The sequence below is a fragment of the Lacerta agilis genome, chromosome 1, assembly GCF_009819535.1.
Source record: "Lacerta agilis isolate rLacAgi1 chromosome 1, rLacAgi1.pri, whole genome shotgun sequence".
NCBI classification, from domain to species: domain Eukaryota; kingdom Metazoa; phylum Chordata; class Lepidosauria; order Squamata; family Lacertidae; genus Lacerta; species Lacerta agilis.
This window is the reverse complement of record NC_046312.1, coordinates 59,381,059-59,406,555: the sequence shown is the minus strand read 5'-3', so window position 1 is coordinate 59,406,555 and position 25,497 is coordinate 59,381,059. Positions and strand designations below refer to the sequence as shown.

The following is a 25,497-nucleotide window of genomic DNA, read 5'->3' as shown; positions in this document are numbered from 1 at the left end:
CACCAAACAATGTCAAGTATATAAATGGTGATGTAATCTAAAGATAATTATTTTTACGATTTTGTCTGACATCAATCACAGGACAATGCAGCAAGAGGAGAAGGAGCCGAAACTTCGATTAACATGGAAATCACTTATTGTTATTCAGAAGAAAAAGGGAATTGAAATTGCACCATCTATATGGAATACAACTTATCTAATTAAGGAGATACACCTAATGATGTTCTGCAGCACTCAACAATTTATGGAGCACAAAAAATATAGAAATATGAGATAATGAGAAATACAACATGGCATAACTTATTTATCACTTTTCTTGCCAATGATTTCCTAAACAGAATGAACAAAATCAGAGAGAGAGAGAGGAGATTGTAGCAGCATTTAGCTACCATAAAGAAACCAATATTACCATTTGAAAAGATACTATTAATTGCACTATGCATATAAAGTAGTGACCTGGACTGGTGCAGGGTTGAGCATCTGCTGAGGCTCCAAACCTCACTGACAAGAGCCCTTTATATACCGACACTAAAAACTTGAACTTGGCCAGATGGCAAATCGGCAAACAGTACAGATCTCTGACCACAGGTGTTATATGCTGACAAGGTCTCACTAATATCAGCAGTATGCTGACGGCACTCAACTCTATTTTTCCTTTACATCTGCAGGTGAGGCAGTGGAAGTGCTGAACCAGTGTCTTGCCTCAGTAATGGACGGGATGAGAGCCAACAAACTGAAGCTCAATCCAGATAAGACTAAGGCACTGTTATAGAGTGGTTCCCTAGACCAGATGGCTGGGAGGTCGCCTGCTCTTGATGGGGTTACACTTCCTCTGAAGGAGCAGGTTCATAGCATGGGGGTACTCCTGGATCCTTTGCTGTTGCTCAAGGCTCAGGTCACCTCAGTGGCCCAGAGTGCTTTCCATCAGCTTTGGCTGGTGGCCCAGCTGTGCCCCTATCTGGACAGGTATAGCCTAACTTCTGTTGTCTATGCTCTGGTAACCTCAAGGTTAGATTACTGCAATGCGTTATATGTAGGGCTGCCTCCGAAGAAAGTTCGGAAACTTCAGCTGGTGCAGAATTCAGCGCCCAGGTTGCTCACAGGAGCAAGATGGTTTGAGCTAATTACACCGATTCTGGTCCAACTGCACTGGCTACTAATTAGTTTCTGGTCCCAATTCAAAGTGCTGGTTTTTACCTATAAAGCCTTAAACGGCTCAAGACCACAATACCTCAAGGATCGGCTCTTTCCATATGAACCTACCCAGACCCTGAGATCATCTTCTGAGGCCCTCCTTCGTGTGCCTCTTCGAGAGATTTGGAGGGTGGCAACATGAGAATGGTCCTTCTCTGCAGTGGCTCCCTGTCTACGGAATGCTCTCCCCAGGGAAGTTCGCCTAGTGCCTTCATTATACACCTTTAGGCACCAAGCAAAGATGTTCCTTTTCAACCAGGCCTTTGGTTGATCCAGTTTATATCCTATGCCCTTTTAGAATGTTTTTTAGGGGCTATTGGGCTGTTTTTATTTTTATTAGGTATTTTGTGGTTTTATATTCTGATTCTATTCTGTGAACCGCCCTGAGACCATGGGTATAAGGCGGTATATAAATTCAATAAATAATAATAATAATAATAATAATAATAATAATAATAATAATAATAATGATGTCAGCAATTGTGCTGCAGCATTTTGCACTAACTGCGGCTTCTGGATCAAGTGCAAGGGAAGCCCCCATAGAGTGCATTGCTGTAATGTAGTCGTGAAGTAACCAATGCATGAACTATGGTGGTCAGGGTTAATAAGAGGAAGGTTGTTCCATCTTCTGTTGCTGATCACACTGAGGTCTCAAAGATTAAAGAACACTTTGTCAATCACCATATTCAGATAGGAGGGTTAACTCACTTCTTAAATACATAAATGCTTCAGCCTTAAATACATAAATGTGCACCTTCTTAAAAAAAAAAAATGGTTGCTGACTAGCTTCCGAGTATCTTGTGATGAAATGTTTCCTTATTGAGCAAGCCAGCCTAGACTTGTCTGTCTTAACAGATGTGCTATCCAATTATTCTGAAATTTCAGAAGATGCTTCATGTCTGCCTCATTTGAGAAGATTCCAACTGGTTTTGATTAGTTCAGCTTTAAATCTCTAATAAGCACTGCAAAAAAATATTTGCTGAAACTCAATAGCAGGCATCATAATGTTAATGGAAAATGTTTTTTATGCTCAATAGTGCATTCCCAGCTACTATTGGCTAGATTGAATACTGGGATAGCCTATGGGATGCCTCCAAGATGACATTGGACTACCACATCCACTGTTCCTTACCATTGGCCATGCTGTCAAGGACTGATGGGATTTGTGTTTTGACATCTGGTGGATACCAAGTTGGCTACCCTGGCTATATAAACTTCATGTTCTCCTTTCCATTTTGTTTGTGTGTGTATTCATTGCAGCTAGAAAGTCTTGTTCATAGAAGGCATTTTCTTGTATCACACCCCAAACTTTAGTATCCTAACACAAGGCATGAAAACTTAAAACCTTTTGAAATAGAATGGCCAACTTGAAAAATAAACAGGAGAGATATCCAAGTGAAACAGTATCTATTTTTGTTTCTCATCCTCCTTGCCCCTCTCTCATTTAGAATAGCAGAAGTTGGACATCTTTATTTATTGAATTCATGGGCATTCATATGGTTAGTTTTCCTATTTATCTATGTTCTGGCTTTGTGGCTTACACTACAAGTTGCTCTTAGAATCATAAAACATTAATACTTTGTGATTACATACTCCCACCCAGAGGAGAAAGTGGTTGCTATTCAGGCTCCCTAATTGTCGCAGAGTTTATAAGCTAAATTGGTTTTAGTGACATAGCTGGGGATTGTGCCTCTTTTCTCGCTAAAGATGCCTTTGAATGAACTCCAGGCCCAAGCTCACTTTAGCCTGCAATACACCATAAATATGTCTACTAATCTGTTTTTAAAGTCATTTTAGCTAAGGGCCACCACCTCATGAAATTCTGTATGTTAATTCTGTGACTTGTGTAGAAGCGAATTTATGTCATCCCTTTCCAAAGCCATCTAAGCTAGACAAGCCAATAGTTTTCCCCTCCCCATAAAATTATGAGATTTGTTTTGTGAAACCTGCTCTCCGAAAAATACACATGTGCTAAGTTCTTTTATTCCAGAGGGGTCTATGTTTCCTTGAGGAGCAATGGTGTTATATACACTAGCACATAAATACAAAGACTAGCTGAAGCAGCAGCAAGGACTCCACACTGAGTTATGCAAATCTGCACTCACTTTCCCAGCATGCTCCCCTGTGTTCACAGCAGGAAAAGCAGGCATGCTGGGGATAGAGCAGAGATTACAAAGGCTCAGCCTTATTTACCCTGCAACCCAGACATTCACTCTCACAGCTAGAGCCATTTCCTTGGTAAAACACAGTAATTAAAGCAGCATTGTGACACTCTACAAGCTGGGGATGTAGCACAAATACAGCCAGAAAAAACATAATGCAGGTATATGTGCAGAACAGAATATGGGCACCACAAAACAGAAAGGCATATTAATTTATATTACGATTACTGTATTACTAAATAAGTATAGGTGCCCATCAATAAATATTTCCTGGGCAGCTTACAAACAAGGCAATTTAAAAAAATACAATATATCGTATTTAAAATCCACAAAAGAATGTCTGACTGTACAGAACAAGTCCCTATGACAGTGGTGCTCACAACTTTGGAAGCAGCAGTGTTAGTGGGGGGGGGGGGATGCATTCTCTAATGTTACCTTTAAAAGCAAGTATTTCAATTTTACCTGCTCGAGCTGACTGTTTGCATACTTGATGCTTCAGGGACAGGGTAATGTGTGCTGCTGAGCCGTGTTAAAGAGCAGCCGTGCGAAAAGGACTTGCAAACAAGCAGAGAATGTCAGGATGTTGCCCTCAAGATGCAGAATTTTGAAAAGGTCAGATCAGCAATAGGTACGCTAAATGTATTTCGCCATGAAAGTACCATAGAAATACAGCTGGCGTTTATGGATCACAATTGTAACAGAAGGTCAGAATGAGACTCCCTTTCTCAGATTGCTGGTTTCACTATGACTACCTGTAGGGTTGTCACAGCTGACCCATCTGACAAAAAGAAAAAGAGAAGAGCTGCGATAGCCATACTGCCTTCATTTATCCACACTTGTTCACCACTCACAAGGGGAGCTCGCAATCACTCTTTAGCACAGGAGGTATTGACCTGTGGTGTGATACCATACTACTGAGAAATCTGTATGGATATTGCAATCACAGGAGAAAGATCCACATGGCTGCAGGATTAACATAAAGAGTTCAACTGCAGAAGTCGCTCCCCAATCATGTTTCTGTGTATATGAAAGGACCTGTGGACCTTGTTATCAAAAATCACTCTTTCTTAATTTTGGTCCCCTCTCCCTGTATATTGGTCCTGGCTTACAACCTCAAAACAATGGGATATATAGTAGACTTGTGTGATTTCCTTCTGTTTCACTGTTTTCTGTGAAGTTTGACAGGCAAAGGTTAGCAATAACAGAAATTGTCTCCAAATCCAAAGATGTGGAATCGTGGTTTGAAATAGGCTTGTAAGGCATTGTTTTGCTTTGTTGTTCAGTCGTTCAGTCGTGTCCGACTCTTCGTGACCCCATGGACCAGAGCACGCCAGACACGCCTATCCTTCACTGCCTCTCGCAGTTTGGCCAAACCCATGTTAGTAGCTTCGAGAACACTGTCCAACCATCTCATCCTCTGTCGTCCCCTTCTCCTTGTGCCCTCCATCTTTCCCAACATCAGGGTCTTATCTAGGGAGTCTTCTCTTCTCATGAGGTGGCCAAAGTACTGGAGCCTCAACTTCAGGATCTGTCCTTCTAGTGAGCACTCAGGGCTGATTTCTTTGAGAATGGATAGGTTTGATCTTCTTGCAGTCCATGGGACTCTCAAGAGTCTCCTCCAGCACCTGTTTTGCTTACAGGAAATCAAATTTCCATGGAATGAACCACTGGCACAGGTCCAATATATATCTAGCCATTGTCATATCTTCTTGCCACACTAAGAATGTTTTAGTCAAAAGATATTAGTTAACATATAGAAAGTGAGGTGATTAAATCTAATGTTTTGCCTGCACGGCAGGATTAATCACACTTCTATCTACACTAATGAATGCTACCTTCTGAGATTCCTGTTTTCAGAATTGGGCAGAGACACTTGGCAACTGCAACATAAAATGAAAATAGCAGGGGCCTTGCAATCTTCTATACACATAAATAAAAGCTGCCTTTTAATGATGCCCAGTATTTGCCATGAACTGTCAACCTTGTGCCTGCTGCGGTGCAATTATCTTTGGGTTTCCTATAGTGAAGATGGTCTTACCTTACACTATCACCGCATCCCTTTGACATTATTTACAGCTCAAGACAGATTGACTTCTTCCACATTCCAAGAGAAAGAAGCATTGGACATCAGAGGGAGGGAGGGAGGGAGGGAGGGAACAAAGTAGACTAGAGAAATAAATGTGTATATGTGTGTCCCCTCTCTCCATGGCTCTGAGCAAAGAAGTAAAACACAGGGGATGTACTGAAGTTGTGTAGAATTGCATGACACCTAAGAAATTACCTCCTATATCATGACCAGCTGCTGATTGCTGAATTCATATCAATGTACTGCAAAGTCAGTAGCCTCTTGGTGCGTATGGATATCTCTCCCGTTGGGGACCCATCAGAGCTTTATTTATGTGTTAAGATATTTATATTCCAACTTTCCACTTTACTTGTATTGCTAAAGCAACCAGAGCACCCTACTTCCTCAATCTATAAAACACTCAGGGAGGGGGTGGAATCCATAGAAATACAGTGGTACCTTGGTTCTCAAACGCCGAAAACCCGGAAGTAAGTGTTCCAGTTTTCGAACATTTTTCGGAAGCCGAACGTCCGATGCGGTTGTCAGCTATTGTTTCCAGGGCACCTGCACCAATCAGAAGCTGCGCCTTGGTTTTCGAACATTTCGGAAGTCAAATGAACTCCCGGAATGGATTAAGTATGGCGCTTTTGTTTATTTTGTTTTTCCTTGTGTATATGCTGGCTGTTTAGTAGTGTTTTGAAGTAGAAGTTTTAATTGCCTTAAACTTGCATTTTATTCACTATCTTTTGATATGTGTACTTTGTAAAATGATCTTAGGAAGAAAGTTCCTAAGCATTCTGTACGGAGTGTGCATGCGTGGGATGTCACACATGCGCGGTCTGTACGGGGTGCCAAAAAAAATTCCGCACCGGGTACAGTCTGGGCTTGCTATGCCACTGAGTTATAAATCTTTTAATTAATAACAATAGTTACAGGGATGCAATTGGGGGGTGCGGCAGGGTGGGATGAATGTAATTTGAGCGCTGAAATGGCTGGGAAGGAAAGGATGAAACCTCAAGTGGCTTTGCACTACTTTGAGAGGAAAGAGTGATGTTACAACCTACGTATATAAAATATAGCTCCAACCTATGGCTCATATCCCTAGTGCCTAGAAGCAGCTGGCTGAGTGGGCAGAGCAGCTGAATGTTTTGTAAAATAAAAATGCTAACATGGGCATGAACCCAAGAGATCCACAAGACTAAACCAAAGATCAGATAGCTGGCCTATGACCAGTGGGCTCTATTTTCAGGGGTGGGGAACATGTGGCTTTCCAGATGTCATCATATTCCAGCTCTCATCAGCCACAGCTAGTATGAATGTGGTCAGAGGTAATGGGAGTTCAAGTTCATCAACATCTGGAGGGAGGACCATGGGTTCCCAATCCTGCTCCAGATGGAAAAAAAATCTGAAAAGTGCACTAAGAAAGAAGTATGGAGAAGGCCTTGACCATCAAGGTTCTTGCCCACCTTTCCAAGTTAGCAAAATAAGGCAGCTTTCTATTTCCCTCTGTTCCTAAATGGAGAAATTCACACCCTAAGCAAAAAGCAACTTTCCCAGATCCCATACTATACCGATGCTGCCTAGGGCTGATGACAGTTGTAGTCCAAAATACCTGCAACCATTCACTCTGTGCTTGTAGGAAGCTCCCTCTGTCTGCACATTTACTAAGCTGCATAGCTCAAAGAAGCCTATCACTGTTAGACGCTTTGAGACTCCTTCGGGTAGTGATAAAGTAGGATATCAAATCCAAACTCCTCCTCCTCCTCCTCCTCCTCCTCCTCCTCCTCCTCCTCTTCTTCTTCTTCTTCTTCTTCCTCTTCTTCTTCTTCTTCTTTTTCTTCTTCTTCTTCTTCTTCTTCTTCTTCATACTAACAGTACCTGAAGTTTAAGGGATAGGTTATACTCATGGTGAACCACTTCCGTCAAGATAAAAACCTTGTTATATAGCCCCATCTTGTGGAACAAGCAAGAAGAAGTAACTGATTTTATAATAACATAGGCAGGCTTCCCAGGAAATTAAATATTATGCCCACTTGAAAGGAGTGCAATCTGAATTATGTGATAACAGTTTGTCAGCTATGCTAAAGTGTTACCAGAATTTCCAGAGAAGTGGTAGGATGTGATTTACACTGCTATAGAAAATGTTCCAACTTTGCTTTGCATTTCAGGAAATGCAAAGTTTCTTACATTGATGTAAAGCATTAAGAAGTGACATTTTTGATAATGTTACTTGATGAAAACTGCTCACCTTCACTGCGAAGCAAGATTTTACAAAATTGGCTAATGCAATTACCCAGTTCCAAGATTACCGAAAAAGCCATTATCATGAACTGAAAAGCATTAACCTTATTTGACCTCAAAGTCAAAGTATATGTGGTATGCTATTACCAAAAACTAGCACCCTGAGTAATTGAGGAAAGTACATTCCACACAGATAAGCTTAAATGATTATCACTATTAATAACCAGAGACGATATTCTTTCCTAATTAAGGCAATCAGCTCAATACCCTCAACATGACTCATGATCCACACTGGGCCTGCTTATTTAGTGTCATAATACAGAATGCAGCATAAGGTTGTTGAATGGGAAAAGAAGGAGCAATGGGATAAAATAGGACCATTGTGTCCTATATATAGGTTAGGTGGCGGCTTAGTGTTTGAGGTGTAATACTAACAATATTTTATGTAAATGATAGGACCACACCGGTCAACAATCACTGTGCTCCCCCCAAGATCCAGAACTCTTGTTTAATCAAGAAGCTTACTTTCCTTCTGCTCAGATCCTGCCCTGACATCCCATCCTTCAGAGCTGACCCAGGCTCAATATTTTATTTTATTTTTAAGCAAAGGAAATAATGGCACCCATGGAATATCTGGAGGATATGTGGATATGGGCACTTCCAGGCCATCACTATGGATATGGGATTCAATCATATACAGTACCAGCAAATTCAGATTCCACAATTATATTTCATTGGGAGAACTTACACAAGGCACTTGTTTTGATACATCATCCAACCTCCCCCACAAATAAATCAGATGAAGGCTCATTAAATAATCAACATCATCTAATTTCCTTGCAAACAAATCAGGATGAATGTTCAAGTAACTGGTCATCTGAAAGCAGCCTATATCTGGAGAGTATATTATCAGTATCTAGCATCCTTCCCTCCACATTTGCTGAAGACTTGGCCAGAGTATAAGCAAAATAATCTCCTATGAGGTCTGTAAGCAAAATGAAACCTGGTGGAGGAAGATGTAAGACAGCAGGCAAATAAAACAATCACAGTGGATGGTGATGAATATCCCCCTTTTTTCTTCTCTTCTCTTTTCTTCCTATTTTCTTCCATGTATTTAAATCAATGGATGCGACCAGAACTGCTGTCAAATATGGAGGATCCCAAGTCATATTGCAGTTGTGGGTAGCATCCCAAGTCATATTGCAGTTGTGGGTAGCATTATGTAACAACAACAACAACAACAACAACAACAACAACAACAACAACAACAATTTATTTGTAGCCCGCCCATCTGGCTGGGTTTCCCCAGCCACTCTGGGCAGCTTCCAACAAATATTAAAATACATTAAAATGTCGCAGATTAAACAGGGCTGCCTTCAGGTATTTTCTAAATGTCAGGTAGTTGTTTATCTCTTTGACCTCTGATGGGAGGGCGTTTCACAGGGCGGGCGCCACTACCGAGAAGGCCCTCTGCCTGGTTCCCTGTAGCTTTGCTTCTCGCAGTGAGGGAACCACCAGAAGGCCCTCGGCGCTGGATCTCAGTGTCCGGGCTGAATGATGGGGGTGGAGACACTCCTTCAGGTATACAGGGCCGAGGCCATTTAGGGCTTTAAAGGTCAGCACCAACACTTTGAATTGTGCTCAGAAACGTACTGGGAGCCAATGTAGATCTCTCAGGACCTGTGTTATGTGGTCCTGGTGGCCACTCCCAGGCACCAGTCTAGCTGCCGCATTCTGGATTAATTGCAGTTTCCGGGTCACCTTCAAAGGTAGACCCACGTATACCTCATTGCATTGCAGTAGTCCAAGTTCCATTATAAGTTGTTGTTCAGTCATTCAGTCGTGTCCGACTCTTCGTGACCCCATGGACCAGAGCACGCCTATCCTTCACTGTCTCTCGCAGTTTGGCCAAACTCATGTTAGTAGCTTCGAGAACACTGTCCAACCATCTCATCCTCTGTCGTCCCCTTCTCCTTGTTCCCTCCATCTTTCCCAACATCAGGGTCTTTTCTAGGGAGTCTTCTCTTCTCATGAGGTGGCCAAAGTACTGGGGCCTCAACTTCAGGATCTGTCCTTCTAGTGAGCACTCAGGGCTGATTTCTTTGAGAATGGATAGGTTTGATCTTCTTGCAGTCCATGGGTTTGATCTTCTTGCAGTCCATTATAAGTTACCTCAATGGAAATCATGAGCAGGGGAACCCCTTGGTTTGGTGGTAGTAGCAGAGTGCAGGACAGTAGCTGGAAGCCACAAAACGCCTCTCTGCTTAGAATATGTGTGCCTCCGTTAAATGCTATGTATGGGAATTTGCAAGGTAGGCTAGGGGGTTGGATTCTTGTAGGCTACTGATGCTATTAGGCTTCATTTGCCACTGGTGTGTATGAGACAGTCTGTCATTCAAATTAACACAGATGGAAGGTGGTGCCAACAACTATACCCTTTCCTTGAAACCAGAATGGAGCGCCCAAGTCTACAGAAAGCTCCATTCAGACATTTAATGAGCATGTGTAAACCAGGGATGGAAGAACTAGCAATCACGATTCTGTGTCTCTGGCCCACCACATTAACTGGAACATGTTTTTTGAATTGAATTGTCATAGCTTCCTAGCACGAGCGGGATGTAGGCATGAAGCACCACACTCTCAGCCCTTGCAGTTTGTTGCATGTCCGGAAAATGCAAATACAATAATCTTAAAAAGCAGCAGATGCCACTTGTCAGATCTTCAAAGCCGACTGGATGGGAAAGCAGAAAATATATGGAATGGCACAGTCCTATAACTACTCAAGGATGTGAACTAAATGAACTAAAAGCTGTGCCATGCTCTCCCATCTTTATGGCCCCTGTAATATATTTCCCCCAGTGTTCTAGCCGTATATCTCAAGGAATAAATGGAAACCAAATCATTTCATGCAGTGCTTTTTCACAGCTGTTGCTCGCTGTTGCACGGCACAGCTCTCTTGCAGTGGGAAAAACCCACACTGATTCATGCTGCGGAGATTAAAATATTCCCAGAAGTCCTTTCACATTTATCTTTGTTTTACAAAAGATTATACTTCTGCTGTTCCTGTTTTGCATTGCTGTTGCATTTATCTGCTCAAAAACTTCTCTCCGAAGTTCCAGGCATGGGGCAGAGCTGAATAGTACCAAGATTTTGCCCAATGTGGAAGGGGAACCCTAAGCATAAACTCCACTCTAAGAGTTGCAGCCAACTAAGTCCTCAGCAGAGGAGACCCACTGAAATGAATTGGATATGACTAAATGAAGTCCACTGATTTCAGTGGGTCAACTTTGCCTATGAAGTAAGTGTCTGAAACATTTTCTGGTTTGTGGGTGAGATCTTAATTTCTCCATGCTTGGCGTGCCAAATCTGACAGGTGGGAAGGGTCTGTCCCCTGATCAGGTGGTGCTATGCTTTACAGCACTGATTGTCAGGATTTTAAAGTGCAGCGTGGACTGTTTGAAAGCCCTTTATATAAACACTGAGTGCATCTTATATATGTAGCTATCCTGAAACACAAGAATTATTCCACGTCTCTTTTTATGTTCCATGCTATGAACACAACCTTGAATCTTTATTTATAGGATAGTTTTCCTCCTCCTGTCGGGTTTTCTCATTTATCAAGTTTCTGTGCTTTCATCTCCATTCATCAGTTCTGAACATGACCAGTTCCATCAATTAATCCAACTCATGTTCCCTTCCTCCTCTGATCATCCATCAGTTATAGCAATCACGTTTGAAACTCTGTTCGCTATGTATTTCTACTGCTGTTAAAAAGTATTAGCAAAAAAGTCATCATCTGTCTAAACATCAGTTTAAGGTTGCTATGATCCTTGAGAGGGCAGGACAGGTGTAAGAGCCTAGGATAAAAGAGGGAGAAAAGAAGATTCAGAGAGTTATGGGAAGCAGAGGAAAGACATGGTGAAAAGTATGACCCAAAGGAACGAAGAGAAGAGGACAATCCCAAAGGGAGGAGTCTTTAAAAAGAGAAAGAACACCAAACGAGCTTTCAGGCTGTCATGAATTCCCAGTGGGGTCTGAACTCACGTTGCACAATAAAAGTTGACCAGGGTTCCTGGGCAACGAATCAATTTCCCCCAAAGATTTGACTTTTTATGATAAGGAAAGTGAAAGAGAAAATGCACTGTGAAGTGTTGGATAACACTTGCTTTGGGGCAACATCATATAACCTCCCCACCAAAAAAATAAATAAAAATCAGAATGGCTGTGCATTAAATAGCCAGCGTTGTCTAGCCTCTCTTCAAACAAATCTGCCTGAATGAACAGGCCAGCTGGAAGTGAGTCAAGAGGGAAAATAGACAGGAGGTCAGAGATAAAGGGAGCTGGATCACATACATAATGAACAGAAACAACCAGCCAAGTTGCAGCAGAAGTGGACTTAGGGGGAGTGTGACTGGTTCACCCACAGTGAGCACCACAAAAATGACTTAGAATGGAAGGTAAGAGGAAGAGGGGTGCTGAATTTTGGCATTGCACAGGGAGCTGCTGAAATCTGAAAGCCCAAAGTCAACCACTGAATTGTAGCCTGTAGAAACAAGTTAAAGTCTTAGTAGCCATATCGGTCTTGCTAAACAAAAATAGTTAAAATTATTGTTTTTGGAAATAACAATAATAACGCTAAAAATCACAGAACAAATGAAAGTATTTAGTTGAACAAACCAGTGTTTAGGTTGCTTTCACAACATGTAGGCTTGGTAGAACTATCATACAAACACACTGCAAGTGCATAGTAGTTTTCAGAAAGAAGTGACAGGGCGTTCTGTGGTCTATTTATCCTGTTGGTCCATTATCCTAACATTCCAGCTGGTCTCCACTCTCCTGTAGATTAGCAATGCCAGAATTAGAAATCAACTTGCTTTGAATGTACACTCAAAGCTTATCAAACAGCCTTACAAAATGCCATTATACTAAAGCATAATTAGGTAGGTACTGTATTATAATGGCATTTTGTGAGGCTGTGTATGAAGGAAATTACCACGTAAGAGGCAATCGACAAAGATTATTGAGTTGCCACAGTGCCATATGGCCAGGGGTACAAATACCTACGCATCTCACACATACCAATAGCAGAATCCTGATGTTCAAATAATCAAGTGTTTTGGTCCAATAGCCATTTTCTATACTGTATATGGTTCTTCACAACCAGTTCAGTTGTAACCTGTCGCCACGCCACGCCCTCTTTAGAAAACAATTTATTTGAACTGAAGTGTTCAAAACAACTTACAATCACAAAAGCAAGGTGGCTCCTCAAGTGTCAGTAGCCAGGGTATTTAGACCACACACAGAGCCAATGAACATATCTAGCGTAATGTATAGTAACAGCTCAGTAATCTGCTCCTTCCATGCACACAAACCATCACTATCATAGAAAAGAGGAGTGGAGTTGTTGTGCCTTTTGAAAATAGACACCGTATGAATGGGGCAGCGGGGTTATCTCTGTCTTTTCATTGGAACTTGAGAGACTTGGGGGAAGAAAGATGACTTGAATGAGATAAATGTCACCCCCCCAACTCAAATCTATGAATGATGGCTAATCTAGTATTATTTTACAAAAGAGGAAGTTCATACCAATGGATTTAGCAATCTACTGTTATGTGGAAGTAAAGCAGCTGGCACTTCTTGGTACCACCAAATCACAAGCATCACTCTTTTTTTCCAACTTTTTTATTTTTATTTTTTTATTATATGAGTTTTTACATACATTGTATACTCTCCGTCAAATATTGAATCTCCCGTACAGTTTTTTCCTTTTGCCCTTCCCACCCCCCTCCCCACCCAAGGTCCATTGCAAGGGTTCAAACAGTAGACCTCAGCCACGGGCACAAAGTCATTAATTTCCACCGAATGTCTTTTTTCCAGTTGTTATTATCCATTGAAAGTAGAGCTTCCATCTGGTCTTGATCATCGTGGCCTTGACCTTCCATGATGTTTCCTGTGTCGTGACTGTGACGATATCCAATTGGATAAAATCGAACAGATAATTAGACCAGACCTCTTCTGTCCATTTTTTTCTATCCTTCCACCCCAGCGCTATTGTTGCCTTTCCTGCTAGAATCATGGCTTTGAATGTAAACTGGTCCCCTTTCTCTATGGCTGTATTCCCAAGTAATCCCATTGTCATAAGGTTAAAATCTATAAATAACTTCACTTTGAAAACTTCATTAATGATCTTAAGAATTTTATTCCAGAATCTCCTTGCCTCTGGGCAATCCCAGTACATATGGGAAAACCATCACAAGCATCACTCAAGAGAAAGTAGAAGATTCTCTGTGTCAAACAGCTAATTACAGAGGAAACAATTTTTGTGTGGAATTCAGACTTGAATATTGGCTTCACCAGGATGAACTGGAAATTAATTTGAACACTGTACTTGTTTAACTAATGCCCTTTCTTCACTTCTGCTGTGCTCCCCCAAATCCTATATACCTGAAAAAGGCTTGACATTACAAGCAGAGCATGATCTAACAGAAACCACTTTGAACTGAAATTGAAATATTCTCCTCTTCACTCTGAAGTGAATACTAAAGACACATATCAATCTGTAAACCTGTCTGCATTGATTGGCTATTATTTATATGGAGGTGTTCTCTCAATTCTAGTTTGTTCAAAGGCCACTCAAATTGCAATTTGAAAAACACATCAAGGGGAAAGCAATCTTTTTATACTCATCATCGAGATAATTGAATAAAGCATTAAGGTGCTCAGTCATTTTTCTGTCTAAGTAATGGTTATTATCTCAAAAGAACTGGGAGAAGCTTTACTGTTCATCAAGTCCAATTCCAGAAGGTTATAACCTTGTGGTATTATCTCAAGAGATTACACTAATCTCTTTTAGAGCATTTTTCATTGATGGGCCCCCAGTGACCAAACCTTGGCAGCTTCTCACTTTCCGGCAATTTTCCCATTGACGTTGTTGTTTTTATATTGGGGGGGGACACTGATGGATGAGGAAAACCCTCAAGAATCCAATGATTCTGAAAAACTATTTCTGTGCAAAGAATACTGATTTCCACACTGGCAAGTATTGTTCTAGCATTCTTTTGTCTGTTTTTGTTGCCATCTTGTTGCTTAAAATGACAGAAATTGAGCCCAAAAGTCCAATCATCATCAATGGCAAAGGACAGTACATGATTGGAAGCCAATCCCCATAGCAAGGGAGAGGATAATTACAGTGGTACCCCGGGTTATGTACGCGATCTGTTCTGGGTCGTGGTACGTAAAACGGGCGTGTGTATGACGCATGCACAAAAACCCCACAAAAATACCCGGAAGTGCAATTTCAGCGCTTCTGCACATGCGCGAAGTGCACAGAACGCTTCTGTGTACCCGGGGGTCGCGCACGCTCCGGAAACACTTCACAACTCCAACATCCACAACACAGGGTGTGCATAACCCGGGGTACCACTGTATTCATCATCATCATCATAGCTGTAGTGGTAACAATTCACTTGATATCCTGCACAACAGAGGTGGATGACATTAGGACCAAGGGGCAGATTCACCCCTCCATCCCTCTCTAGCCAGTCCTTGGGGACTCTCCATCTAGGTACCACCCCTCACCAGCTCTGTGCCTTCCTTGACTGCTTTTGGCATGTCTACATCCTCAACAGAAGAGAAGCCTAGGTGGTCTTTCTGCTTCTTTTATTTCTTCTGTCCCTCTGTTGCATTGTTACTCTTTCCCTTCTCTCTTTTACTCAAAATGTACATTACAATCTGTCCAAGGAAGGGCACACAGTTCACCTCCATTGCTCAGATTTCATGAGACGGTTTGAAGGCACATGTAATATGGCAACTTTGCTGAAGTGAAGCAGGTGAGATCTGTACCTAGCCGGGTGGCTGCCTGGTAACACAATTATCTCATGGGAAAAGAGAGATGTAATGCAATGAAGTTTATTAATAAAGTTACTCGGCAAGACACAATCTACATTAAACTGGCATCATATATGGTTGTGGCAGAACCTTGCATACAAAATATTGCAGACACACACACACAAAAACCAAACTATAACTGAAAGGTGTATCAATTTATGGGATTAGTTACAAGTGTGAACCCATGAAAGGTGTGGGGTGCACAATCATGAGTAAAAAGGAGGGAGACATGCCTGCATGGAATACCAGCAACTGATATTCAGTATAATCACTATCTCCAATTATTTTATCTTCCAACATTCAGCTTCATTGGATGTCTATGAGTTCCAGTGTTAGGAGAGAAAGAGAAAAACTTTTCCTAGCCACTTTCTCCATGTCATGCGTAATTTTATAAATGTCTAGTTGGCATCCATCTGTCTCAGGAGAAAATGGAAGAATGCACCTTTAGGAGTGACGTCAAACCATCCAGTGCCTACCAAGGCTGTAGAGACTGATATGGAAGAGACATGTTTTGTTGCAGCTGAGGCAGATGAAGGCTTCCGGTTGCGTTGATGTAGGTGTACCATGGCATTTACCGTATTCTTTCTGCGCTCCTCCCTGCGGTCATCCCTCCTCTGGTCACTGCTGTGGCTAGACAACCTGTCTCCGCCCACTGTGATCATCTGCAAGGGATTCCCACACAGCAGGATTAATGTTGCCAGCCTTCACGTCACATTTGAAGGCATCTTTGTAACACAGAGCTCATCTGCCAACAGGCCTGGTGCCTGAAGCCAGCTGCCCGTGGAGCACGTCCTTGGGGATCCTGCCACCTTCCATTCAGTGGACATGACCAAGCCAGCGCAGATGCCACTGAGACAGGAGTGCAAACATAATGTGGGCTTGCAAGAGCTCATCTTTGTGCCCTGCCATGCGATACCCAAAATCTTCCTGACACAGCGCACGTGACAGGCGTTGAGGTGTGGCTCCTGGAGGGTACTAAAGTTGCCAATGATTCACTTCCGTTAAGCGGTGTGCTCAACACACAAGCCTGATAAGACCTTCATCTTGATATTACCATCACATTTAAATGCATTATTTACTGACTTTATGGGTTGCTTTCTCTTGCCAAAGGCGACTCAAAGCCAATTAACAAAAAACAAAACCCACCCTGAAATAAACAAAACCCGCACATACCTATATTAAAAAAAAATACAGGGGGGGATTTGATTTTTAAAGGGGGCAATTTGGAAGCTGTTTTAGACCAAGTTAATGGCCTTTTAGGCTTCCTCCACGTGAACAGTTCACTTTTTGAATAATAAGAATTACTTGTCAGGGGGTGGGGAGGCATCAGGATTCTAGAGATGCTTAGGTGCGGCATGGTCAAAAAAATAAAGGTTGGGAACCACTGCTCTAAACTAAAAAATGAAGCCCACAACGCGGCGACTTTTCCTTGTAGAGGAGTCCCTCCTACCCATCCCCGCTGGAGCATTTGGGGGGGGGTCGGGTTCTTTCCCCCCCCCCAAACCTTTCCCCAGCCCTCCAATATCCTTTCCGAGGCGAGGCGACCAGAACCCTACACACGCAGCTTCGTAGGTCCTCCGAACTGGCCGTTTCCTTTCCAATTCCTTCCCTCCCGATCCCTGGCATGGAAAGAGACTCTCATCCTCCCAGTCTTCCCCTCCTGGTCCTTCCTTCCTTCGTCGTTGCAGCCCGCCTTCCCCTCCACGGCTCCGGAGCGGCAGGGGGCGCCGTCCTCTGCTAGCCCCTCCGCGGAAGGCAGCGTCGCTGGTGCCGGGCGGCGGCGGCGTCGCGGAGAGGCGGCTCGGAGGCCAGAGGGCAGCGGGGCGGGCCCTGCTTCGCTGCTTCCCAGGCGTCGGCGCTGCCCGGCCGCGGCCGGCCGACGGGTGCGGCCATGGGGATGTGCTTGCCCTGCATGGGGGGAGCCGCCGACGACGTGGTGGAGACGCCCGACCCGGTAAGCGCGGGGGGTCCGGCCTGGCGCCCCCCAAGCTCGCCCTCCGAACCCCCTTTCGCGATTAAGGGCCACCCCAGATGCAAATCCACCCTCCGTCCCCAAACATAAAGAAGTCTCGCCATTCAGTAGTAGGGAAACATTTCTCTTCCCCCACCCCTCCTTTCTTAGGGGGAAGCGAGGCGCCTTCTTTCCACCTGCGCGTCGCTTCTTCTAGGGATCTCCTTCCCCCTCCCTTCCCGGGTTGGATAAAACGCAAAGCGTGGCTAGCAGATCTCTTCCAACTCCTGGGGGCGCAAGCTTTAAAATTTAAGACCTACTCGGAAGTAAAACCCCGCCGAGGGCCAGGTCAACGGCTGTACTAGGATCGCAAGCCTTAGAAGTTAGCCAGGAGACGCACCCTTAAGGACCAGCAGGTTGGAAGAAAATCCTGTCGTGCTCAATAGGGGCAATAGTGTCTTGTTACGCGCTTTTGCCTTCACGCGTTGGTAGAGTTGGAACAATCGTGCGCTCAAAAGAGCAGGTTGCAGACGCCACCAGTGATCCCAGGTACATGATGCACAGAGGAATAGCGGCGAGTGAGTTTGGTGGTGGTGTTTTTTAAGCGTCAAAAGGAGATCAGAACTCTGGAGTGTACAAGCCCTGCTGGAAAATGAGCACCTACTTTGAGAGAGATACTACGCATTTTGCTGGATGCATAGTTCAAGGATATTTCAAATATTTTTAAGTGTACGAAATGCAGTTCTCTTAATTGCTCTGTAAATGCTTCTGCTGGTATGAGAAGGGGGGTGGGGGTGGGAATCGTAATAGCTAACCCAAGGCAGTGTCGTTGGTTAGAAACAAACCCCACAATCTCCAGAGGGGCTTACTCCTATATAAGCATGCATAGGATTGCAACTTGATTGTTTACTTATTTTCACAGAAAAAATAAATAGAATTTTTTTAATTAAAAAACCCGATGACATTTTTTTATATAACAACATAGCTTCTTTAATAGCACACACGCTACAGGTAAACTTGGTAGTTTGTAGAACAGTAAAATCCAGAAAGTTTGTGTTCTGAAATGCATGTTTATCACTGGCAGCTTGATTTCCTGGGATTGCATCTAGACCAATTGATTTCTTGATATTACAGCAATATCAGTATCTTCCCTCCGTGGTATCGAATTGAGGTTTTAATCCTACTTTTACATGATGCGCAATAATACATTTGTTTATTTCAAACATTTCTGTTCCACTCTAGATTTAAAACAACAATGATGATCTAAATTGAAGCATCAAATAAGCATTATAAAATACCAAAATAAAACATTACAGGTGAATATCATACATAAAATACACATTTAAAGTAGTATAATTGACAGGTGAATAAAACACCCTCCCCTCAAAAAAACTATTTGGTTTTTGTATTGGGCCAGGGAGGATTCTAAGCACATTTAGCTGAGCATAGTTAGAAATCCTCCCATCAGACCTGCCTGCTGAATGTGGTTTGAGGCAGAGCAGTTGGGATAGTTTGTTTGTTTGTTTTACAAGTGTACAAACTGCTTCACAAGGGATGTGGGTGGCGCTGTAGGTTAAACTACAGAGCCTAGGGCTTGCTGATCAGAAGGTTGGTGGTTCGAATCCCCGCGATGGGGTGAGCTCCCGTTGCTCTGTCCCTGCTCCTGCCAACCTAGCCGATCGAAAGCACGCAGTGCAAGTAGATAAATAGGTACCACTCCGGTGGGAAGGTAAACGCGTTCTCGTGTGCTGTTCTGGTTCGCCAGAAGCAGCTTAGTCATGCTGGCCCCATGACCTGGAAGCCGTCTGCGAACAAACACCAGCTCCCTCAGCCTATAGAGCGAGATGAGCGTGTAACGCCAGAGTCGTCTGCAACTGGACCTAATGGTAAGGGGTCCCTTTACCATTTTAAACCTCTTCACAGCCTGAAACAGTGTAGCCTATGAGATTAAAAAAAGAGATAAAATACAGGCTCTGAAAATGCTAAAACCATTTCAACACCATGTACAATTAATAATCCATAAATGGCTGGATCGTACCTCGGGGAAAGCCTTCCTAAATAAAAATGCATCCAGTAGCCACCTAAACATCAATATGCTAGATGCCTGTCTAAATTTCAGCTGGTAATTGATTCCCACAGGGCTGAATGCTCAGGGTCTGGCTTCTAGTACAGTGGTACCTCGGGTTACAAACACCTCGGGTTACAGACACTTCGGGTTACAGACTCCGCTAACCCGGAAGTAGTACATCGGGTTGAGAACTTTACCTCAGGGTGAGAACAGAAATTGCGCTCTGCCGGGGCAGCAGGAAGCCCCATTAGCTAAAGTGGTACCTCAGGTTAAGAATGGACTTGTGGAATAAATTAAGTTCGTAACCAGAGATACCACTGTATAAGCTAAGCACACCCCTGGGGCATTCAATATTCTCAGCAGTGCCTCACCTGAGGAGCACAGTTACTAGGCACTGGTGGTGAATGGCCCCTTGGATAACTTCTTGGTCTGAAGTGGCTGAGGGCTTTAAATGTTAAAAGCAAAACCTTGAATGGTGCCCAGTAGCATAGAGGCAGCCAGTGCAGTTCTTTCAGCAGAGGCGTGTACACAATGTCGACAGGATACCCTAGTCAGCAACCTAAGTGCTAGGTTCTGCCTGTTTTAGGCCAAGGGAAATGGCCACATGGAGCCTGGTCCACTGTGTGCAGTATTTGTGATATGCTTTGCTACGTGGTTGACTTGGGGGGGGGGAGTTATCAAATGTAGCCTCCTACTCCTCCCAGTGTTTTCCCAGGAATCCTGACCACGGTCTTGAGCAGTGAGAATTGAATTCCTAGAAAGGGTTCAATTTTTATAATTTCTGAAATGTGCTTAGGGTGTGACTAGGCTCGAGGAAATCTTCGTTCAAATCCCCTGTCAGCCACGAAGTTTCCTGGGTGACCTTGAGCCAGTCTCTATGTCAAGGTCACCCTTTTAGTTCAGCTGTGAGGGTGAAATGGAGGGTTGTGGGGAGATCCTTCAAAACACACTTGAGCTACCTCAAGGGGGGGGGTTAAAATGTATAGCACCTGGAAGGCCAAAAGCTCCCTTCCCTGTGTTAAACATTTTCTCGTACTCAACACATTTTATGTCTCCAAAATAATGTGCTGGAGAGGATTTCCCTCGCCTTAGCTCACACCTCAGTGACAGACCCCAGGCTACTGCTCCAACCACTTCTCATTCAGCAGCACACAGAGATTAAATCCGCCTTGTCTATCTCTTAGTGTGTGTCTCTGTCTGTATGTCTCCCAACAATGGTTTACTTTGATTTCCCCTTCTCCTACCCTCAGGTCCTTCATGTTCCATCTTTTACTTTGCTGCTGGACTGGACTGCTCACTTGGTCACTCCCTCACCGTTGTTGGGCTGGAGCACAAACATCCACACCCTCTCCTCCTCATACCCCCTTCCTCTGTTGAACTGAGTTGGCAGGCACTCTCTTACCCAAACAAGTGTGCATGTAAATGGGCTAGGAGCAAAGGAACCCGGTGTACACTGAATCAGACCATTGGTCCATCTAGCCCAGTACTGTCAACTTTGACTGGCACAACTCTCCAGGGTTTTAGGCAGGAGACTTTCCCAGCTCAAAATGGAGGTGAAGATTTCAGGGATTGAACCCAGGATCTTCTGCATACAGTGCATTGTGCTCTGACCCTAAGCTGTGGGAAATGAACACTACCTCACTGTTCATCTTCTTCTTTCTTCCCACCACTGCATAGTCAGATATTGGGGTGAGTAGAACCCTAATATTCTTCCACCCTGAAATGTGCCCCCTGCACCAGTAGCCTCACTTGGTTGCACTTTGCCTAATGATGAGGCAGGCAGCACACTTGGACACATCTAATTGTCGACTAGGAAATTGAAAGGCTTATATGCAGTCGCAGGCAAAACTGGCAACTTTGGCTCGAGTTCTCAACAACTGGGAATAATTTACTGCGTTGCAAAGACTGATGGGAAGTCCAATTTCCTCCTCAGTAAAGTTGGTGTGAAATAACTTCTTAAACCGCTCTTTTTTATATCCTTTTCGCAGGAGCTGAAAAGAAGACAACTTGCAGAAGCTGCAGAAAAAAGGCAGATGGAGGTAACCTGGTGTTTGGCACAGAGATTGACTCAGATACTTCCTTACTAAGTGAATGTGAACAATAGATAAGTGGCTGTTTTCTGGAAATTGCATCAGAGCCATTCCTGAGCTGCACTGGAGTATAGGCTTTACAACTAATATTTTTGGAATTAATATCCAGTAATAGTTTCTAGGTATCATATGCATAGTAAAAGGCTGTGGGGAGGACACCAGTATGCGCTTCTAGATATTCGGCTATCATAAATGACACCAGTCTCCCAAACTTTTCGGGCAACAACAGGATTGCTTTTCTGAAGAGTTTCAACAGGAGATAGCTGGGCAGGGCAAGGCACAGGCCTTTATATTCCTTGCCTCTTTTTTTTCCTTTCTGGGGAAGGATGCCTTTGGACCCATGAAAAGCTCAGAGGATTCTGAGTCAAGGAATTTCCAGAGATGCTATGTGGCCCATGGACGCTGTGCTGGGTACCCCAGTTGTCTACATGGACAACAGCATTTCTGTGCGCTCTGGCACTCTTCACAGTCCTCCTTGCGCCAGAAGCGGTTTAGTCATGCTGGCCACATGACCCAGAAAGCTGTCTGTGGACAAACGCCAGCTCCCTCGGCATGAAGCGAAATGAGTGCTGCACCCCATAGTCACCTTTGACTGGGCTTAACCATCCAGGGGTCCTTTACCTTACATGAATTTAATATCCTCTGAATTTGAGATTTATGTAAAAGAGCAGCCTTGTGCATATCTGTAATTAATTTAGGAAATGAATATATATATATATAACCTAGATTGACATGTGATTCTTGTGTCCCCTTGTTCCTTTTTAAAGTCTGCTTCTCGAGGTATAAAGAATCTATCTTCTGTGGAGGAAAGGAAAAGGAAACAGGAGGAAATGGAAAAACGCCTTGAATCAGGCCCTGGACCAGGCGGCGGCGGACTGAGAGTAATTATGCATAAGATTAAACGCTGTAATTTCTTCTTCCCCACCCCACTTTTTAAGCAATTATTGAGAGTGAGTTGAGTGATTGCCTTCTTTTTGCAGACAACTGTGTCTTGTAAAGTGCTTTGTTGCTGTTGAGGCATTTGGCACAGGGAATCCAAATCCTTTGACAGTTGGCTTCATGCGTAGCAATTTCATTGAACAACTGAAAACTTATCTTTCAGAATAGGAGTGCGATGGAGTCTTATGGCATTTAAAAGCGAAAACATTAAATTGAGTAATTTTTAAAATATTTTAAATTTATTTAAAGAATTTATAAACCATCCACTCTTTGATAATGTCGTGAGGTGTAGAAAGAAAGAAAGAAAGAAAGAAAGAAAGAAAGAAAGAGTTAATATATTAAATCCATTTGTAAAACCAGCAGTGCTACAAAACTGGTTGAATTGTAAGTTTCTTAAGCAGGCACCAGAAAGAACAAATTGTTGTCACCATGCTCATTTCCAGGGGGAGTATATTCCCGAATCTGGGTGCCACCACACTTAAATCTCTGCAGCAGGTATTATTTGCACGAAAATCCAAGGGGTGTGGCAGCCACTAGTGGCCGCACTTGATGACCTAGGGGCTTGAGTGGAATGCTATGGAACAGAATTGTATTTCCTAGGAGTATACACAAGCATTTTTTGTGCATTCCTGATGGTCCAAAATTATTGCTGAAGGTGTCCAATAAAAACCACATATGAAAGAAATATCAATGCATAATCTAAATGTGGCCTCTCATGAGCAGATGAACTGGATTCACAAAATGTAAGCCTATTCCTTTGTGTAATAAATCCCTTGATCATGATAAAGATCCCTTGATAAAACAAGGCTGTGAATTTATATTCCTTATTCTTATGTTTTGTTTTTTTCATCCTAGTGGCAAGTTGGATAACTCCAAGGGCAGCTCCTGGAGGGAAGAAGACATCCTACTGCCAAGATCTTGCCAGTTCTTGCGACTGAATGGCACTTGTGCGCTGTCTGGTTTTTGCCATCTGAAGATGCAGCAGGACTTTGCCACCCTAGCAGAGCAGGGGGAATATGTGCACTAAGGATATTGTCAAGTGAAAGCTTCACAATGCACAGCAGAGGTGGCCAAAATCAACAGTCCCTTACTAGTTCCGTTGCCATATTCTAGAGTTTTGCATGTCTTAACATATTTGAGGGGCCTGAAGAGAGACATATGTAATAAATGAAATTTCCCTGCCTTGATTCTTACGGAAATCCATTCTGCTTTTTACAGTGTGCCCAGATACTTAACTCTGTCCTTTTTCTCCCCCTTGTAAGATTTAAGTCACTGTCCTTGAATCTAAACATGAGAGTGAGTATTTTGAGGATAGAAGCTTTGGTGCCTTTTAAGGGTCAACTCATATATTTAAGAGAAATGTCACCATGAGGTAAGAAATTCTTAAAAATGCTAACTCTGGGAGGGCAGTGGGCAATATTTATGGGATTTATTTTGCTGTCTCTCATATTTCCTTCTACAGCATTGAGAGTATGTGATTGTGAATCACCTAAAATACAATTAAGCCAAAAAGATTTTGTCTGCCTGCAGTTGTCCCTTAGTTGGTATTGAATGATGCCTGCCATGTCTACTGGGTAGACAGTGCAATGCCTTGACATGTTCTGCTTTCTGGCTATTTGGGAAACCTAATTTCTTTATTTTTAAATTAGTATTCTGAAACAAATGTATGGAATATTCATGCAATCTCTTTGAAGACAACTAAGGAATTAAATCAGCTTATTGGGGAGATGGTTTCGCCTTTACTTTTTGTGCTTAAAATTAAGTTGGTGGTTTCTTGCATGCTCCCAAAGCATATTTGGCTTTTTAAAAAAATCTCTCAGTAAAAAATGTACAAAACAAAATCTAAACTATATGCAACCCTTGTGTATGTAAATAAAGTGCCCAAATAAACTTCCTCTAACTTAAACGGGTTATTTAACTTTTCCCATCCCACAGCATTGTTATAGGTATTGCTGATTTTCAAAGAGCAGACGAATCCCTACAATAAAATACCCCATTAAAATGGAATGAAATTGAGTTGGAAGGAATGTGCAGTTTTAAAACCTCTCGACATTTTGCTGAGTTAAGCTTCTACTAAATAAAGTATGTTTCTTGTTTTCTAGCCCACAGTAATATAATGTCTGCAGCCTTTCCCCTAAAGGTCAAACTGTGTCTTGAATTTCATAAGCTATGCTGTATTTATAACTAAAACTGTCCAAGAGCTTTAACAAGTTAACTGAGAATGGGATGTTTTCCCTTTCTTTGGCACAAAATAACACAGGTTTGGGTTGGAAGTGATGCATTTCGCATAGTTTTGAGAGAAAAGTTGTGGGTTACAGCAATTTCCCTTTCACTCATTAGCTTTACTCGGTGTATCATGTAGTATCTGCCAGGAGAGAGTCCAGCATCTGTCTTCATATTTGTTCACGTAATGTGATTGTTTTAATAAATATAGTGCAGAAAGTCTGGCCACGTTGTAAAATACTGATACCTCAAATAAAATTATGGGCCTTTGTGTTGCACTCATACTGTACTTTCTTACTGCTTTTTCCTGACGTAATACCAATGGAATAACACTTGTGACATCTAGACTTCCAGTAATGCAGAGCATCCTTTAAGAGGATGATGCTAAGAAAAGTTATTATTAAAGTGCCAATTTGGGAATTAAGTTGCCTGTGCTTTTTTATTACTTCTGTTGACCTCCTAAAAAGGGGGTCCGTGTTGGATTGAGAGCTTTCTGTTGTCAGCACTTTCTACATTAATTGGTGCGAAACCACTGTGTTCTTTCGGTGCATAGGTGTATGAGGTCTCAGCCCCTTATTGGCTGAACTTTTTATAGTTCTCTTGCTATTATAGTTGTCATGCTTCAAAGGTCTGCGTACTTTCGACTTTCAGAGCCTTGAATAATGTGGATTTTGTGT

At 42.8% G+C, this 25,497-nt stretch overlaps 1 protein-coding gene across 1 annotated transcript; it reads left to right on the top strand.

The window, feature by feature from the left end:
* Positions 1–17,348: 17,348 nt before the first annotated feature.
* SVIP (small VCP interacting protein) lies at positions 17,349–25,244 on the top strand. Its single transcript, XM_033150995.1, has 4 exons — positions 17,349–17,503; positions 21,557–21,607; positions 22,426–22,539; positions 23,453–25,244. Exons 1-4 carry the CDS (start codon positions 17,441–17,443, stop codon positions 23,465–23,467), a joined length of 243 nt encoding a protein of 80 aa, XP_033006886.1. The 5' UTR covers positions 17,349–17,440; the 3' UTR covers positions 23,468–25,244.
* Positions 25,245–25,497: the final 253 nt, after the last annotated feature.